Genomic DNA, 19890 nt, shown 5'->3' on the forward strand with positions numbered 1-19890 from the left:
AGAAGAAAGGGGCATGGTGATGTATAGAAGGGTCGTGATCGTGCCCATCGGGTTGTGGCCTTGCATGAAAATTGTGCTCTGCGTGGTTATCCTTGAGAAGCCAAGCTAATGCTGACAAGTATGCTATAGTATTAGTATGAGAACTCTAGCATCATTTTTATGTCATCTAGTAATTGCAGATTTTTGTTAGGTACATTCCACCGCTAATCTGGGGAAAAAGTGGACATATCCAAACTGCACTGTATGGGAAAATGGGGAGAGTGAGCTCTCCAAATCCATATGGATTACGCAAGTATCTAACAATGCCTGATGGGGCTACTGCAACATTTGACCTCTTTGAACCTCTTGCTGAACATTGCACTGGAGGTAAGTAAATACATAATGGCTTCAGATTAACTGTAAGGCTGGCAATGCACGTGTACACCCAGCTTTTGCTGCCAGAAATCTTTTATCGGTGTATCTCCACTCAGGATTGTTGGAAGCCAGCCCAATACTTATCAACCCCAACATCTGCAAATGATTTAATCAGCAATAGCTGAGCATCTAAAGTATATGGCAGACTGTGACACACCTCAGATATTCAGCAAATGCCGAAGGAATCGGCAAGATCAGCCAGTATGGTTGGGTATGGTCAGATTAAGAGTAAGCTCTTGTTGAAGCAGTCAGACTTCCTGTCTTTTGGAAAATGAAAGCAATGACCAGACCAATCTCTTCCACAACCTCTTGCTCCATAGTCATTGGATTACGTAAACCAGTGCTTTCTGACTGCTATCATTCCAGAACAAACTTGTGCGGCATGGCAAGGCACAGATAACTTCCCGTGTACACTTGTGGCACTATAAGTCCATGCCCAGTGCCTACAAGTATTCTACACTTGAAATACCAAGATTAGTAAAGTATGTTAAGGATTGTGCAAACAGAAAGTTGGCGTGAGGGTGCAAGTATACAGTAACGCTCCGGCTGGAAACCAATAACTATATTGATTAAATGTAAGACAATATGTAATCTTTCCCCTGTAATATTTCATTCACGCTCAACTGTTCAGTGCCATGTTGAGTCCTTTAATGGGGTTGCCACCAGTATGCTCTATTAGGACATAAGAGGTGCCCCTCACGTGGACTCCTATTCTATAGGCCAGAATTAGTAGCTAGCTGTAATAAATATTTTCTTTATGCCTACACAGAGAGTGTTACCATGGTCATATGTCCGGGCATAGCCAATCACAGTGAAAAGCAGTATATCCGGACTTTCGTGGACTACGCCCAGAAAAATGGTTATAGATGTGCTGTACTGAATCACCTTGGAGCCTTGCCAAACATTGAGTTAACGTCTCCTCGCATGTTCACATATGGTATGTGCTTTTTAACTATATACTGTCTAAATATTTATTTTCCATTCTGTCTGACCTAGATAAAGTTAAATTCCTTTATGTCCAACCACACAGCGTTTTTTTTTTAATGTTTTTTTTCCTAAAAGTATTTTAGCTTAAAATATTTTTTATTGCAAGCACCTCCTGTCTGTGAAGCACACCTTGACTTCTGGGCACAGTTATGTCATCTGGCTGACAAGGAAAGGTGCTGACTGGCTTGGAAGCGTTTCCTTTTTCCTCTTGCTATAAAACATGGGTTGCTTATGATGCTTAAACAACTTCTTGGAAAAAAAAGAATGGTCTCATTCAATGCTTGGGCACAAGCCTAGCCGTCAGGCTGCTGCTAAAACCTCACAAGGTGAAATACTAATAAACTAAACAGGGCAAAGCTGACCGCTTTCATGTACAGAAAAGAAGTCTGCTAAGGAGTTTCAGAATAATAAATGTATGCAACAGGCCAAATAAGTTTTTATCAACTTTTTAATGATTGTACCAAGGGGTAGGGTCATATGATGTACCGTATATAATCGAGTATATACGGTATGTAATATTACTACTTCAGGAACATTCCTACTAGAGGCATAACTCAAAGCTCTTGGGCCCAAGTGCAAGATCTGTAAGTGTACTGTATACTTACCATGTATCATTTAGAGTAGTGGTATGTCTTATGTGGCAGAGAAACCTATAGGGCCCCCTTCAGGTTCCAGGGCCCAGTAGTGACTTCTGCCTCTGCACACCCTATAGCTACACCCCTGACTCCTACATAGGAACCGGATTATAGGTTATAGACAATGCCCTTCCCAGTATGAAGGATTATTGCAGAGATCCTCAGAAATACATTCATAAATGTAATGTTTCATGGGTGAATAACATATGTGTTGTATAGATCATAAAAAGTACAGTGATTACTATTTGCAAGCTGTTAAATATGATCCAATGAATAGTTATCACCAGCTGGTGCAATACTAGGTATGTAAATGTAATAAGTGTTTAGCATTGTGCAAGTCTATCAAAATCTCTGCTGTAGCATGGCAGACTCCATTTTAAAAGGAAATAAGGAGTGACTATTTTATCTGCTGCTGGAGGGGGAAGGAGACTGATTCTGTCAAGAGCCCACTGCTGGCAGCACAGATTATGGGGGCACAAAAATGCAAAACCTAAAAATACCTATTTTTATACTAAAAACACTGTAAGCTACACTATAGCAGTTATTTGTCTTTCTGGACCATTGGTATGAGAATGATTAAAGGAATAAGTTGTGTATTAGGTTTTGCAAGTCCAGCAATACCTCATTTATTTTCCATTGCCTGTAAATGACATTAGGCAGCCAGAAGATGTCCCAGGACAGTTTATCTTGGCCACTTGACAACACTTCTCTAATATCCAAAGTCAGCTTAACCTGCAAACATTATCGGATAGATCAGAGTCTTATTGGTACATCAAACAGGGTTATTTAATACTGTACTTACTGTACAGTATACAGCTGGCATAATGCCATGTTAATTGATTCACAAGTCTAAAAAAAAAAAAAAAAAAAGGTATCCTTTACACAGAAATGAAGGGATAATGAGCCAGAAAGGTCCCCAGTGTCTTATACAACATCATACCGTTCCAAGTGGTCAACACTTGAGCATGACTGTGTAGCGGAACAATCATCCGGGTAGGCTAGCTGGTTAGTTATAGGGTACCATTAAAAGTAAAAAAATTTGCAGCAGTGACCTACCTTAGCCAGTCATTGGCCGAGCAGTCATTTCTTGTGGGTTGAGAGGAAATAGGAAATAGAGACCACTCCCATGGAAGTGAATGGAGCATGTTGGGAGTTGTAGTCTCACAGCAGCTGGAGTGCCGAAGGTTGCTGACCCATGGTATAGATGATCTCTGGAGTCCGGGTGATGCAGGTCTAATATTGATGGGATCAGGTTCAGTACCAATAGCTCTGAACCTAGCTCTGAATACCCTAAGGACCCCCGCCAATAGTTCTAGACTATAGAAGAGTACTGTCAGGAGACATTCCTCACCGCCCAAAGATGACCTTGAGCGGTGCAGACGGCCCCTCTGACAGTGCAGTGATATCAGTACCGAAACAAACATCACTGATGATATCTCTGCAACCAGTGCAGATACTAGCAAAACTTTGTGTTTTTTTTTTTTGTTTTGTTTTGTTTTTATACCCATTCTGAGCCACATGCACATCACTACTTGTTTCTGAATATTCGTTACACAACTAGTCTAGATACCGGAGCCCCATAAATAAAAAGCTTTCTACCATGTATACGATCAACAGCCCCTAAAATCACATACATTTCCCAGTTTTAATAAATCTTACAGGCCTTTTGAAAGGTTTGAGGCCTTAGTCCAAGTTTGGCAGCTAGAAGAAATATTTCGTCTTATCCTAATCTCCTATGTTCTTCTCAGAAGTTTTTTCCAGGATTTTAAAGATTGGCATTTGTGCTCAAACCATAGGATGCCGATACAGTTGCTTGGAGTGCCAGTAATCCGCTTTCAGCATATTTCCCCTGAAGGTTTAGGAACTGGTCTCTGTATACCCATTGTATCTGTTTGAGCTTGGGTTAAACCTTTTTTACCTATGAGAAAATGTTAGACTGTCATTTGTGATGTTTTTCATGTCAGTGCACTTGTATTCATTAGTCGCAAAAAAATAACTTTAAACAAAAAAAGCCCTATGGGTTTAATGTGCTGTATGAGAATCCGTCCCCCCACTTTTAAGCAGATTCAGGAGAATCCAACCACTGAGACACCCACCAATCCATCTTTTGAGGGATTTCTGTCCACTGTTCTAATGGGTGTTAGTATTGGCATGGACATGCACCGCTCCATTCATGTCAATGGGAGCTCCAGATATAACCAAAGGGATGTGTAACCAATTGGGATCCAGGTGCTGAAGCACCCACAAGTCATTGGACTCCTGTTTCTGTGGGCTCTTCACTGACTTCAGTGGAGTTTTACATGTATCCTCCTTGTTCCTTCAATGCCCATAGTTAATATGATAAACTGGCTGCTAGGTATACACTGCCCTCCAAAAGGACTTATTAGATAAAGGCCACTTGTTAACTCTAGGTGTGGGTCTGAAACACTAAAGATGTGCAAATATTTGTATTATAGTTAGAACACTAGATCATAAAAGGAACAGAACTCAAATAAAGGGAACCTGAAATTTTGACAGTTTCATCCATTACAAATGCTGCAATGTTTCAGAGAAGGCACAGCATAAAGGGAACCTACCAGATCTATCTGGGGCACAGGTCCTTATGGACTGGTGGCTTAGTATCCCAAAGAAATAAAAAATCCTTTATACTTGCCTAGCGATGACTCTCATAAGACTCCTCCCGGGGGCTCACTCAGCTCTTACAGGAGTATACTCACAGCTTCAATAATAATGGGACTTTACAAAGCCCTCTTTCCCAGTCTTCTGCACCAAAGCCATTTTTTTTTAAGTAGCAGGAGTGAGACCAGCGTATAACATGGTGCATAACTGGTCTAGATTTTATTTTAAGGCTCACAAGATTGCCAAAGGTGTACATACGGTATTCAGACTGCCGTGTACTCAATTTTGCAGAAGTACTTGTTCCACAGCCCAGTGTACACCTGATGTAACCCTCGTAGACTTGAATCTATTGAAGGATCTATGAAAACCAACCGGAAAATGGCATGTTCTATCATTTAATGGTCGAAAAAATGGTTTTGTGAATAGATCCACTATTATTTTATTTTCTATGGGCTGTGTGCTGGCTGCTAATAAAACTGCTAACACACCGTGTTTATTAACAGGGTTTGCCAGCGAAAACTGGCACATGAAATGTCAGTCTTGGTAAACCAATTCCTATGTTTTCTCTAAAGCGCGGTGGTGTTTCAGAGTGAAACATATGTGTTGGTAATGGTGGATACAGTCATGCTATTATACTACCTATGGTTCTGCTAGCCTTAATCTCCAGGCAGATTCCCTTTGTGTCTATAGTTCTCCATTGCACGTCCCATGTAAATGAGTTCTGAGTGACACAATATATTCACTTAGTTCCTGTAATAATTGGGAAGCGTTTAGTTTTTATAATTTCAACTTCCCCAGTTGGTAACAATGTATGTCTTTCTCTCTGATACAATGTGGTGTTCCTTATTTAGTGATGGGTACATATCCTGTTACAGCTTTGTGTTTACAGGATAGCATGTGTGACTAATGTTACTTACCGCCCCTATGCTTACTTCATTTATTTAGATTTCTTGGGGGAAATTTGTGACCCAAGACTAAGAAAATGTGTTTGGCCTTTTACTTTGGGTTAATGTCACTGACCTTTGTTTCCTTCATTAACATCTGTAATACAAGTTGTAAATTATTGAGGCAGAAGAAAGTGAGAGCGCTGGGTTAGCTGGGTTGTGTCGCTCTTGCCAGTCCCTGCAGTGGTATGAGCAGGATTATTGTGGCCATTCTACGTCCCTAAGGCTGATCAGGTGCATAAGATGGCCAGACACTTGTATTTATGGGTGTTGGTAGACAAGCTGCTGCCATATACTTATCTCTTGGCTGAAAAAAAAATATTGGTTATGTTGAAACCTGACGTTATCGATTCTTGACTGGTGCATTAGATTGCTGGTGGTGCCTACTGACCAGGATGTACTGTGTATGATCAGCCAATCTAATCTAATATATAATATGGTTGCAGCGACAGTTCTGTTATGCCAAGAGGTGCAACTTAAAGCTCTGAGGCCCCAATGCAAAATTCGTAATGGGGCACCTACCTTTTGTATCATTTAGAAAAGTGGTATATTGTAAATGTGGGAGAGGGACTTTTGGAGCCCCATCAGGTCCTGGACCCAGATCTCATTGGGGATGGCCAACCATTGCATGTCTATGGGAGTGTCATCTTGGTTTAAAAAAACTACATTGCTTCTCTTCATACCAACAAACCTCACTAGATCTGGGATTAGTTAAAAACCTCTATTAAAACCTCTATTAAACTATTAAAAACCTCTATTAAAAAACAACTCCTTTCCAACTCCTTTCCATTGTACAGGAAAACAACCTTATAGGCTGTGATCGATATCACTCCATTGGTTTACCAGCCACTTGCTAGAGCAGCTGCCTTTGTTGCCTCCAGCATTGTCATTATGGCACATTAGGTATATTTGTGCATAATTTCTGTTGATTCCTCAGGTCACGTCACGTATATCAGTTTGGCTTTCTTTCATCCTGTGTCTTTCTTTTTTTTTTTTCTCTTTCTGCAGGCTGCACATGGGAATTTGGAGCTATGGTGAACTACATCAAGAAGACCTTTCCACAGACCAAACTGATAGTTGTAGGATTTAGCCTTGGGGGAAACATTGTCTGTAAATATCTGGGTGAACTAGCTGCCAACCAGGACCGAGTCTTATGCTGTGTCAGTGTGTGCCAAGGCTACAGTGCATCCCGGTAAGTGATGGTAATGGGTCATACTCCGACATGCCATGTAACCCTTTACACGTGTGATGAATACGGAAAACAGGTTACTTAGCTAATAAGGTTAAAAGCAGCGATCCACGAAACCGAACTTATAATCTGCCTAAACTGAACACAGCAGTAAAAAGTATTTGCTACAAAACTCTTAAAGGGGTTGTCCAGTTTCAGGAAAACTGTATAACTTTTCATTATACAAACGATAATTTATTTTCTGAAACTGGAGAACCCCTTTAACTACTCTGTAGACCTCCTTTACATTTTCTTTCAAACTCCCTGACAATGTTTTCTGGTGTACTATAAGTGCATGATCAGGTCGAGATTCTGTAACTTATAGAAACTTGATGGCTTGTTTTAGCAGTAAATTCTTATTTTTCCCGTGCAGTTACAATCCTGGAGCAATATTACATAAAACATTTTTGGACCATTTCTCTGTTATTCCTCCTAGAAATATATGAATATATTGACAGCTGGATGTTACCAAATGGGAATGTGTCCCTACATACGGTCATGTATTTGGTAAGGGTTAATACCTGGTTGTCAATATATTTATGCATTTCTAGGAGGAATAACGGAGGAATGTCATAATGCGGAAAAGTGGCATCTTATCTTGTAACTGTTACAATTCTAGAAATGTATGAATTGTCAAATGGATGTGTCCATATTTATTCTGACACTGCCATCTGTTATTGAGCAAGGTCAGAGAATGCACATTCCCCCCCCCCCCCCCCCCCAAATGGTAACTTCCAATTGTCAGGGTAGTCATATCTTTTTTAGAGGAATAACAGAGGAATGTCACCACTCTGGCTTCTGAGATACTATGTCTCAGCATTGTTATTTTTTGATAAGCTATTTCTTAAAATAAACACATCAGGAGACTTGAAGGGCAGATCTATTTCTTATGTATTACAATAGGAAACCTCCTGTTCACCTGATCCTTGGGGCATGTCACCTCCTGCATGTGAATGTGCGGAGGGAGACAATATTGTTACAATGACACTCACCATAGTATGTGGACCTACATTTGATACTTTTAATGTATTGACCTAAGCTTACATGATCAGTTATGTGGAACTGCCATTCGGTCACTTTTATTGCTATGTTCTATGTTTTCTATGTCTTTGCTGTACAGTGAGCTTCCTCCATATCTATCCACATACCTGCTCTTTTTTTTCTATAGTATATACATGTATTTACAGCTTAAATACAAGGAGTTGCACCCATGTGTTTAATGTTTGTACCTCCTCTGCTCCCTCTAGTGGTCCTCAGTTCAGTTAACAGGTTTATGCAGGATGTATTGATTGTCACGCCATACATTTAATCTATTAGCCAAAGGTTCTGTCAGCTCTTCTGATGCAGATTTACAAGCGCCAAGGTTACAAAGTTCAAAACTAATGTTTATGAGCTATAGTCTTATCTTGTACAGTGAGGCGGATTCACTGATGGTGGTTCTACGTGGCAGAGTATAGAGCCATATAGCAATATAGTGTATCAGTCATTATATGAATACCAGATATAGTTTCCATTATGAAATACTGTTATTTTAAAGCAGAAGTTTATACAGTATGTATTTTCTAAAGGGCAGACCGTGTTTAAGGCTGTGGACTCATATCCTGGCATTAAAGGGGTTATCCAGTTTCTAACATTGATGGGCTATTCTCAGGATAGACCATCGATATTAGATCTGCAGGGGTCTGACACTCGGGACCCCCACAGATCACTGTTCACGAGACTTTGCGGTATTGTTTACTCACCATACAAACTATAGTAACGAGTTGTAGGTACTGCAGAGCTGTCCCATTGAAATCTATGTAGCAGCGCTGCAGTTCCTACTCTCACCACTACACTTTGTACGGAGAGTGAGCAGTGTGGCTCCACAATATGTAAACAATACCACAAACCGCGGTGTCTCGGTACGGGTAATCTGTGGGGGTCCCAGGTGTCCAACCCCTGCAGATCTAAGGATAGGCCATCAATGTTAGAAACATTGGTTTAAAGGAATTGCCTGGTTTCTAATTGTGCCATTTTTAATTTGCCACCAATCCTTGTGTATTTCTTGGTCATTCAGTCCTTGCAACAGTCCATTGATTCTTGGGATTTTCTTGCAGTGCACAGGATACCTTTCTGCAGTGGGATCAGTGCCGAAGGTTTTACAACTTCCTCATGGCTGACAACATGAAGAAAATCATTCTGTCTCACAGGTATAACATTTACTATATACCAGTGAAGCGTGACCTATGTAAATAGCATACCACGTCAGCTCTCATACAATAACTCTGTAAAACATTTGCACTTGCATGAGTAAATAACAAGCCAGTGAATGTATCAAGTTATACTTTTTTGATTTTTACTTTTTTGATTTTTGTGTCCTTTTACAGACGGTGTGTCACCAACTACTGAACACTAAATGCCATACATCATTTATTGCGGCTGTGCTCCTGATCAGTTTGGCATTTTTCTTCTTTCAAAAAGGGTCTACCCATTCATAATATATCGGCTGACAGATAATATGTAAATTAGCTGTTATTCAACAAGTGGGTGGAAACTTATCTAGTTATATAAAAACAAACAAAAAAACTTTTCCACTGACTTGGTGAATAAGAGCTAATCTATATATAAACTTTCAGGGGACATATCAAATTGATCAGGGGCACAGTGAGAATCAAATAATGTATGGCATTTAGAATTTTGTATTTGGTGACAGATCCTCTTTGTTGTTTAATCCACTCTTCTGTTCCCACAATGGAACAAAAGAACATATTTAAAGAGGACGTTTCACCACTTCCACCCATTCAAGTTCTTATCATCTGTTAATAGTCGCTGCTCTACCGCTTTCAGCACACTTGGAATTTTCTCTCTAGCCCCCAACATTCCTGAGCAACAAGCACAGTTAGTTTTGGTGCTTGATATGCTGTCTAAGCTCTGTAATGTCAGAAGGGCGGCGTCAGGCAGGGGGTGTGTTTCAGATCTCCAATCAGAGGCAGCCAGTGTCAGAGCTCAGACTCGCATCCCCTGCCTGACACCGCTCTTCTGATAATACAGATTGATAGCTCGGGAATGGTGGAGTCTACAGAAAAAAAGCCAACTGGGGCTGCAAAAACGATTGCATAAGATAGATCAATACAGCTCTATCTATAGCTACAGAGTCAACATAGCGAAGTCTGACATCCTAAATCTTTCTCCTCCACTGTCTGTAGAAAAATCTATGAAGGATTCTCTACACATCACATGATCCTCTTCGCACATCAAACCCCTTTGGGGTTAACCTTCCTAGTTCATTAGAAAATATTTATGCCCTTAATTTCGCTTCCCGCATACAGAGATTATAACTCTACTACAGTCTTATGATAACCTTCAATTTCATGGTTTGACAGAAGAAATTTAATTCAAACTTGCATTATACCCAAGATCTTGTATAAACTGGACATGCTCCCAGTCTATATTACAACGTGTTTCTTTAGAACGATCAGAGCAATGTCTTTATACCATACTGTATGTAGTATGGTATGTAGTTTTATACCATACTCCATGCTGGTTAGGCCCAAGACCAAAGGTAGTATTATCTACCAAAAATATTATGACACTATCCTAGTACTGTAATGCCTGGAACTAGTTGCACCTCTGAAACATTCCCTGTTGCAACACTTGGTGGCTGCAGCCTATGGCCCTGACTTCTTGAAAGATTTATGGCTACTCCAACTGACTAATCCGACAAGACTTATCCATGGAGCTTGTGAGATATGGAAAACCTTCCTACCAAAATTAGCTCCTTTTCATTCCCTATGTCTTCTGGCAGGCTTGATCCCACACACATTACACTATCTCACAATAATAATTATGAATTATCCTCCTCAGTATTATCCTCCTATAAGATGCCATGCTTTTGATCTTGGAAATGCAGACAGGGTTCTTTCTTGTATGTCCCCTAGCCTTTGTATGAGTTGTATAGTAGGGTTTTGTCTCTCTGGATTCTTAGTTCTGCTTTCTTTCTTTCAGACATGCACTGTTCACTGACAACAGAATACATAAAGTATTTGAAGATTCAGTCCTCAGCAGACTGTACACGGCCACGTCTCTCATGCAGATTGATGACACTGTCATGAGGTAAGCACAATGTGCCAATCATTGCCTCCAAAGCATATAGATTCTGTATCACCGATAGTAACCTCAGCCTATGGTTGTTTGTAATAAACACATAGAAGATATTTCCATTCCATTATAATTTGTATACATGTAGTGTATGGTTACAAATAATATAGATTAAACCAAAAAGTTCCTTTGGAATTAGTGGTGTGTATGGAGTGCTTTAAGTGTAACACAAACAATGTATACAATGTAAATTCACCACAAATTACAGGTCTCCTCCATCAATAGGATAAGGTCTGATTTGATTTTTCTGAGATGTTAACAAATTAATGTCTTTTTGGCATACTTTTTGGGGTCCCACATTTCAAAAACCCTGAGTTTTCAGTACCTGCAATGTGGATGTGATTCTGGTTAATTCCATCCACACATTGTAGAAAAAAATCTGCAGCGGAAAATCTGCATTTTCAAAAACTTCCACATCAATTATACCTGCAGGAAGACTGGGAGCAGAAGGAGCAAAAATTCCGCAGAGCAAGAATGCAATGAAAACTTCTGTGAAAAAAATGTGGTGTTTCTGCCACATTTTTTTTTTTTTTTTTGCTGTGTTTTTCTATGTGGGGCCTTAGCCCATGTTGTGGAAAAGTTGCCTTTTTTGTTGCGGTTTTTTGAGCCAAAGCAAAGAATGGCTACAAAATGGGAAATTTATAAAAAGCTCTTATACTTCTACCTTTTTGCTAAATCCACTCCTGGCTTTGGCTCAAAAAAAAGTAACAAAATCTGCAACAAAAAAAGCTGCGTTTCCATGACCATTGGGTCTCGGCCTTAAAGGGATTTTCTGGTTCTTCAATATATCAGTGAGCTATCTTTAGTGGCTGCTCCAGGGCTCCTCAGCCCTTCAGTCAGCTGATTGGTGGGGTGCTAGGAATTGATCTTAAGAATAGATCGTCATGATTAAATATCCAGAAAACCCATTTAATCATTGTGTATATAATACATGAACTTGTTAAGCATTTAATTTGGAGATGTGTCACTATATTGTATAGTATATTGTCTATATTGTCTTTATTTTTTTATTTTTCTGTCAGAAAATTCCATGGCTACAAGACACTAAAGGAGTACTATGAAGCAGAGAGCTGTGTCCGTTATTTGCACAATGTAAGTTTTGGTTCTCTTTGCTTTTACATACTGATACCTTCTGTTTTCTTTCTAGTTTTTGCATTGTTAGGTTATTCTATGTTTCTCTTTAGATTCATGTGCCACTCTTGTTGGTCAACTCTGTGGATGACCCTCTAGTCCATGAAAGCTTGTTGTCCATTCCAAAGACTCTGGCGGGTAAGTGTCCTGCTACATTGATACATAAAAGTAGCTGTTTGTTATTTGTATATTGTTTCATTGTAATCTATATTTGTCCCACTAACCTCATTTTTTCATGCTACCTGGTTTATTTTTAGCCAAGAAGGAAACCGTCATGGTGGCTTTGCCTCTTCATGGAGGACATCTTGGCTTCTTTGAAGGCGCAGTACTTTTTCCAGAACCCCTGACTTGGATGGATAAAGTTCTTGTGCAGTACTCCAATGCCATCTGTCAATGGGAGAGAAATAAATCTCAATGCTCGGACAAAGAAGCAGCACAGTCTGAACACGATTAAACTCTGCACTTCAGTCATCTTCCCAAAGACTGGCCTACAGATTCATCGTTTTTTAATGCATTTATAATTCTTTACTAACAGTTACTGTAAATTTTTTTTTTTTTGGCGACTGTCCATCAATACATGGGTCTACCCAGATTATCATTGCAGTAAAACTACAAGGGAAGAGGCCATGACTCCACTGTGAGGCTACAGACTTCCTGCCTTCCCACAATGGTTAGTTGCTGCAACGCTCTATGTAGTATATATATTATATTTATTGCTGTTTGGTACAGCAAGGCCATTGTATTTCTATCACTATATTGTCAAATAGTAGCTGAAGTAGATATTTGTCTACCCCAGATACACCACGTCTGGACTATTGAGATTTTTCAATGCTGAGCGTACATTCCTATTTATGGAAGTCAAATTGACATCTATGTGAGTCATTGCGTTAGTTCAGTATAATTTTTACGTGTGCTACGAAGCAAGACTGGACGCCTTAAGGGAGCTGAATTATCTTAAAATGTACTGATGGGGTCTATTATTCTATTATTTTACATGTTCAAGTGGCTCATTGATGACAAGCTGCCTTCTGGATATATATATGACTGAGAATTATTCCATATATTGCTGTCTATGTAATACATATCCTAAGTAATGTTCCATTGTAGGGAAGAAACATGGGGAGATTTATGAAGCCAAAAATAAAAACCATTGTGTCATTGTGGTCCATAGAAACCAATCATGGCGCAGTTTTCACTTTATGAAAGTAGAATATGAAATAAAAGCTGTGCTGATATTGGTGGCTACGGGCAAGAAATACATTTTTCTTCATAAATCTCCACATTGACTTGTTAAGACCAGAAGGTGAATCTGTGTTTATGTTCCTTGGATTTCAAAATGTGGAGGAAAGAATTTTGTACCAATATGCATCCTGTAGAATGACGCCTCCTAGGACTTCCTAAACTGATATATGACCTTTAATGTCTCTGGAAACCATCATAGACGTACATGAAATGCTTATTTATATTAGCTGAGCCTATATAAAGTGCTATTCCATCCAAAATCTAAGATTTCAGCTTTGTGGCCAGTTCCTTTGTGCTAAAAACTTTGTTCACCTGAACAAAAGTAAAGTTGTCTGGATTGTCAGCCAGACCCAGCTATCGTGACCGGTCTGGCCAACCATGTAATGTTTATGGGTCCTCCTAATTCCACCCTGATGAAAATGTTGGGTGGATTGAACTGCTCCATCCTATTGCCTCGGGTAGATAAACCACCATAGTTTCCTCCCTCTCCATCCTCTACATACATGTACTGCTTGGTCATGCTGAGTCTGTATGGGGGGAATGGGAGAGATAACGGTTGGCTATCTTATATGTATGGTTAGCAAATAGCTACTTGAGTGTCATTCACACACCCAGGTGACTATGTAAGCATTACAATCTTGCCCAAACCATTCAGGTAAACTCAACTTTTAGCTATGGGGGTACCAGTGCAACACTTGACTATCTTCAGTAGTCCCATAGTTTTGGATGGAATAGCACTGGATATGTGCAACTGCTGCTCCATTTAGACATGGTGACACTGAAACCCCTGTTCTCATGATGGGTGGGTGTCCAGCAGTGGAACCACCATTGATCAGGCACTTGTATCAGGACAGGGAATGTGTTTGGTGGCATCTCCTGTTCTTCTGCTGGGTGCATTGCCGTGAGCCTTGTCTGGTTTTTATCTATTACTAATGGGCACAAGTATAGAGCTTTATTATTGAAATGTTATATAGACCTAGGGAACCACAAGCAGGGTTATTGACATGTGTAAGCTAGTAAATTTGCACATTTTGAGCTTTGTATACTTTGCTGTTCTCAACTGCACTGTTTAGTTTTTGTTTTACCAAAGTTATAAGAAAAGTAACCATTGGCTTGTTATTTAAAGGGAAGTTCTTTATTTTACTTTAGCTTTGCACTAATGCAGTGTATGCCACATAGCCACTAACCGGAAAACAGCTGCCGGCTATAGACTTATGAAGCCATCTCTATTGGTCCTACAGTGCCACTGTTTCCTATTTGTGAAGTCCACACAATTACATTGTAATAGTCGAGAAGAGTAGTTTGGTACAGCCCTACGTGTTGCCCTGTGTGAACAGTACACGGTGTAGTAACTTCATTCTTTCCTCTCTGAACAGCACTTTACAGCTTCTTGGAAAACAGGGTCTTTACTTACAGGGCGTAGAAAACTTGTCAGATGGCTTTTCTATACCTCAGTCAGTGTGTATTGAGATTATTTTGTGAATATATGTGTATGCTATGTATGTTTTAGCAGTGTCGTGATCCAAAAGAAAAAAACGTTCCAGGAAACATCCCATCTGTAATGTTGTAAGTGTAACTCTACTGGCACCCTGTGTGGATCTGCTTCTCTATCACCATCATGAATTTTCCAATGAAGGCTGTCTTATAAAAACCATGCTGTTTTCTGTATGTGCTGTAGGTTTCTTTTTTCTTCTCTGAAGGAAGAAACCAGCCAGGTTGACAGGTGTCCTTGGGTCATGTATCCAAAGATTCCAGAGTTTAGGAAGTTGAGTTGGTGGCACATCAGGAAAAAATGGAAAATGCTTAAAAGTGGTTTTCTAGGCTTAGGCATCCAGTCCCCCACCACTTAGCTGATATTGAGAGCCAGGGCTGGCAGTACAATCACATGTGTAGTGGCTGTGCCCATTTTCTGTGACTCAGTTCCCATTCCCGGTGTATGGAGCTGTGTGTTTCCAGTTCAGTATACTATACTACTTCCAGTAGCCCAGGTATGCTATAAGGATAGGGCATCAATTTTTAAATCCCCTTTTCCCCTTTTAGCCTGGGACCTCACATTGCGGAAACTAATATTTTTTTGTTTCAGATTTTGCTGCATTTTTTTTTTAGCCAAGGCCAAGAATGGCTACAGTAGGAATGGGAAATATATAGGAAATTCTTATACTTCTCCCTTCTGTTCAGTCCACTCCTGGCTTTGGCTCAAAAAAACTGTAGCAAAATCTGCAACAAAAATAGCCACGTTTCCTCAACATGGGGCCTCAGCCTAAGTTTTACACAGGGGCTTAAAAGAGTTGTACAGGATTAGAAAAACATGGTGGTTTTCTTCAGAACAAAAGTTCACCACAACCTTGTTTTGTGTGGTATTGCCGTCCAACCCCATCCACGCCAAAGGAATGGATTTGCAATAGCAGCCACATCTAATGAAAAGTGTGGTAGGGTTTCTGGAAGAAAGTGATCATGGTTTACCTGTACAATCCCTTTAAGCAAAATTTGTGAGTTGAAAAAACTCCAGTACTATAAATGACAACGTACCATTCCATATATAGTGGCCTAGGTGAAGATTAGCACTTTACTACTGTGTGGATATTCCCCAAACCTTCTCGTGTTCAGCTCTTACCCACGTAGAGTAGTATTAAGACCAGGGTTGTGACACTTCTATTCTAACGCAGCCGTGGCCAGAACCTATTCTCTTAGTTAGTGGCCCCCAAGCCTTGTGCACTTGCGCTCCCTTTGTATTAGCACTTTATTATCCTTGTCTTGATTCTTAGTACAAAAGTAGTAATGAAGTTGTTGCTGGGCCTTGATGTGGCTTGTAGTAAATACACATTATAAAGTGTACAGACAGGTACGGTGTTAACCATACCCATAGAATTCCTTAATTTGCCTTAAGTCTCATTGTGTTTCCATGCTTACCATACCATGTACTAGTCTGCTTTGGAGGCTGTGACAAGATTAAAAAAAAACCTGTATGTCTACGTTGTATATGTAATGTTGCAATGACCACAACAATGTGCATGAGGGAAAAAACTTTATTTGGTAACACTTTGCCTTTAAGAAAGTACAAACTGAAAAGGAGAGAGCCCATTATGTACAGCGTTGTAGATTATGATGAGCTGTCCTGGGTCCATGAGCTACAAAGGTCAATGGGTTTCTTAAGAGAGGACACCATTTGTAATGCTTTCTTTACATTAGAGTATATGACAAGTTGTATTCTTTGTACTAATGCTAAATTATAGTAGTATTTGTTCTCATTTTTTTGTGCATCATCCTGTATTATAGCGGTCAATTACTTTTTTTGGCTTTGGTATTGTGAGATGTAGTCGATTGTCATTTCTGGCATTGTTTTGCATGCTTGTTTTCTGTGGTTTAACACTCAGGGATATAACTACTGCCACACACCAAAGTGTTTCTGGTTGGAACTGAGAGAATGCTGATCGCAGAAGTTAATATGCAAGCACATGGCGGTATACTTACCTTTCTACACACCATAGCTCCTGCTTCATATGTTAAGCTAACTTGTGCTTCTTAATTTCCTTTCCCACTTTGCGACCACAGAAACACCAGCATTGCCTTCTTCATTAGCCATGTTATATACAGCATTTCACCATAGTATCTGCGTATGCCTCGTGTGTGTCTATCCTAGTTCGCATTCAATGGAGAGGCCTTTTGTGCCATATGTGCCCTCCTGGGGAAATAGAGCTGATCTTAAGTCATTGTGTTAGGAAGCTCCCAGATGTCCAATGATCTTACAGGAGGCCGCATTGCTTGGTTGATGGTTGCTCAGATAATAGGTGGTGGCAATAGTTATTCAATAGTCAACTGACTCTGGTTGGGCAATAAATATACTTTCACAGTGTGTAGTCAGTTATATCGGTCATTTTTCTATTTTTTTTTATGCCATAGTGATGTCATCGGGTTCGTTGGCTGACTCCATCACTCCTTAAAGTCACATAATGCTTGCCCCCTTTTTGGATGTTGATGAATAGTCTCTAGAACCATCCTGTAAGGTTTCCCAAACTTGCACCAGGTTCCTGATCTTCAAAGTTTTCATTTATTTTTATTTTTTGCAATTGTGTCTTCTTTACAGACGCCATGACATTTCTGAAAGTTTGTTTGCAGTAGACTTTTGATGTCACAGTTGTCGAGGAGCTTCCAGTGCATTCTGATGTTGTCTATATTCCATAGATTTCAGCTGGAACTTTGCTTTGCCTTGAGTCTTTTCGTTATTGAAGTTTGCCTCTGTATGTGAGTTTGTAGGTTATACACCTGCCTAGTATTAGGTTAAAGCTATTGGTAGCAACGTGATGTAACAGTGAAACAACATATCTCTCTGCTTTCCTACTAAGTAATACACAGGACTGGGCACCACTTGCCCCATGTCACGTAAGATACATCGATAAAATCTATTTGTAAAGTTTCTTCCTGTTACATCCATCATGTTTATAACCGTTTTGTTTTATCTGGTGTTATATCTTGAGACATTTTGGCAATGTTTTTTTTGTTTATCGATTTAAAATTATTTATTAAAAAAGTAGATGAGCGCACCGCTCTTGTCCATGGGCTCTGGTATTGCAACTCAGAGCTGAACTACAATACCAGACATATCCCATATCTCCTAATATCTCCCAAAGCCTTTGCTTTGCATTTTGTCTGTTGACCTATTGTGTGCTGAAGCACAATTATTGTACTGTACTTGCATTGTATCCAGTGCTTGCAAAGCAAAGGCAGCCATTTTGTATGCTGATCACGGGAGATAAATTCAGCAGACATCGATGAAGTGACTCCGAGCAGTATGACGTCTGTGGTTACACTCGAATATCTGTTTAGCCGATAAATGGCTGCTTTTACCACATGGTTACATTGGGTACAAAATGTTCTAGGTAAATTCTAGCTGTATAATCTAAAATATGATATATTTTTTTTTTCTTTTTGTTTGCTGGTTAAATCAAATCACAATCATTTTTAATAGGGCAGCATTTATCACCGTTACCATTCCTAAAATGCTGAGCCGTTCTAGCGCTCTGTCAATTCTATCTGGCATTTAACAGTCCCACAACACCCGAAGGTCCTCTGATACGAAGGACTCACGCTCAGTTCTATGGTTATACAACATACACTGTGTGTAGATGGCCATTTGTTGTACTGATGCCTTTAACGTTTCTATTGCATGCACAATGCTTTTCCCTTTTTTTTTTTTTTTTTTTTTAAAGAACTGATCAGGAAAACTTAAGAATGAACATTATAGGAACAAAAGCCTTTTGGAGCAAGCCATATATCTACAGAATATAGTTTCTGTTGAGGTGCTGACTTCGTGGTCCACACAAGTCAACATCGTGATGATGATCTTTTCTATCACATATTAACCTGCTCGAGGAATGTACACCAAACTTTTTCTAATCCAGTGCCCGATATCTGGGAGTCTTTTTATCAATCTTTTTAGTTTTGGAACTTTTGACTGTCGATAGTATTACCAATTTACTTGTTTTGTGTCCTCGTCCCCAAACACATCTGCCTTAATAAGCAGGGAAAGTGGTGGTGTGTGCACACTGTAGAGATTTCACTGTATTCTTCAGTTAAGTTGGCTTGCTCCTTATATTGGTGAAACATTTCTGGCGGTTTTATTTTACAACTTTAAATGCTGCCCTAAAATGGTTTAGTTCAGAAACTGGCAACCTGCGACTACCCAGATGACTCTTCCATCCAAAGAGCGGGTAAAGGCGTTTTCCAGGTCCAGAATGTTGAAGGCCTTACTTCAGATAGGAGATTTTACTCTTGACATGTCCACCCATCGACTGTTTGAGGGGACAGCGGCTTTTGTGCTGTAGTGTTTACTATGGTCCATCTGCACAGGCCACAATTCTTGTACAGCTCCTTCGAACAGGTGATGAAAGAGAATGCCAAGAGTCAGACTCCTACCGGTGTGGTAGGCCATCAGTATTTTCAATTTTGAAAACACCTTTAGGCTAAGGCTCCACGGGACATCCCGCAGCAAAAAACTGCAGGGAAAAGCCGTGGCGGCAACACATCACGGTTCTTCCTTCAGTCAGAAAGTTCGCAGAGTTTTCCACCGCGGACTTTGTTACAATTATACCTATAGGGAAACCACCGGTGTTTCCGTAGGTATAATTGACATGCTGCAATTTCCAAAACCATGCAAAGTGGGCATGAGGTTCGCTAAAGTCCCATCCACTTTGCCCTTACTGTAAATCTCCGCTATTTTTCCCGCAGTGTTTCCGTCCCGTGGGGCCTCGGCCTTAAACAGGACTGATGGTAGTTTGTTCCTATAACTGGAGATCGGCCCCAGGTTGCCTCAACTCTTGGTTGTGTTTAAGGTTCAGCTCATAGCCTAGAACTGACTGCAGCTTTACATAACCTGGGGCCCGTCACTTCTAGAGATGCGATTTGCAACTAGCAATGCAATTTTCTATACACATACTTTATCTTTAAAACAGTGACTTTTTTCTTGCATTTTTTTCCTTTATTATTTTTGTTTTCTTAAGCAATGTATGGCGGTTCACTGCAATCTGAACTGTTTTTTGTTAATTTTTGGATTTAA

At 39.9% G+C, this 19890-nt stretch overlaps 1 protein-coding gene across 1 annotated transcript in view; it reads left to right on the forward strand.

Moving 5' to 3' along the window:
• ABHD2 (abhydrolase domain containing 2, acylglycerol lipase) overlaps positions 1-19890 on the forward strand; it is a 33373-nt gene extending 13483 nt beyond the window's left edge. The window contains exons 4-11 of the mRNA XM_075273287.1: positions 191-366; positions 1184-1351; positions 6608-6791; positions 8924-9016; positions 10812-10919; positions 11987-12056; positions 12149-12233; positions 12353-19890. Of these exons, the coding sequence (XP_075129388.1) occupies positions 191-366; positions 1184-1351; positions 6608-6791; positions 8924-9016; positions 10812-10919; positions 11987-12056; positions 12149-12233; positions 12353-12549 (1081 nt within the window). The 3' untranslated portion in view covers positions 12550-19890. The remainder of the gene's footprint in view (positions 1-190; positions 367-1183; positions 1352-6607; positions 6792-8923; positions 9017-10811; positions 10920-11986; positions 12057-12148; positions 12234-12352) is intronic.

The sequence above is a fragment of the Leptodactylus fuscus genome, chromosome 5, assembly GCF_031893055.1.
Source record: "Leptodactylus fuscus isolate aLepFus1 chromosome 5, aLepFus1.hap2, whole genome shotgun sequence".
NCBI classification, from domain to species: domain Eukaryota; kingdom Metazoa; phylum Chordata; class Amphibia; order Anura; family Leptodactylidae; genus Leptodactylus; species Leptodactylus fuscus.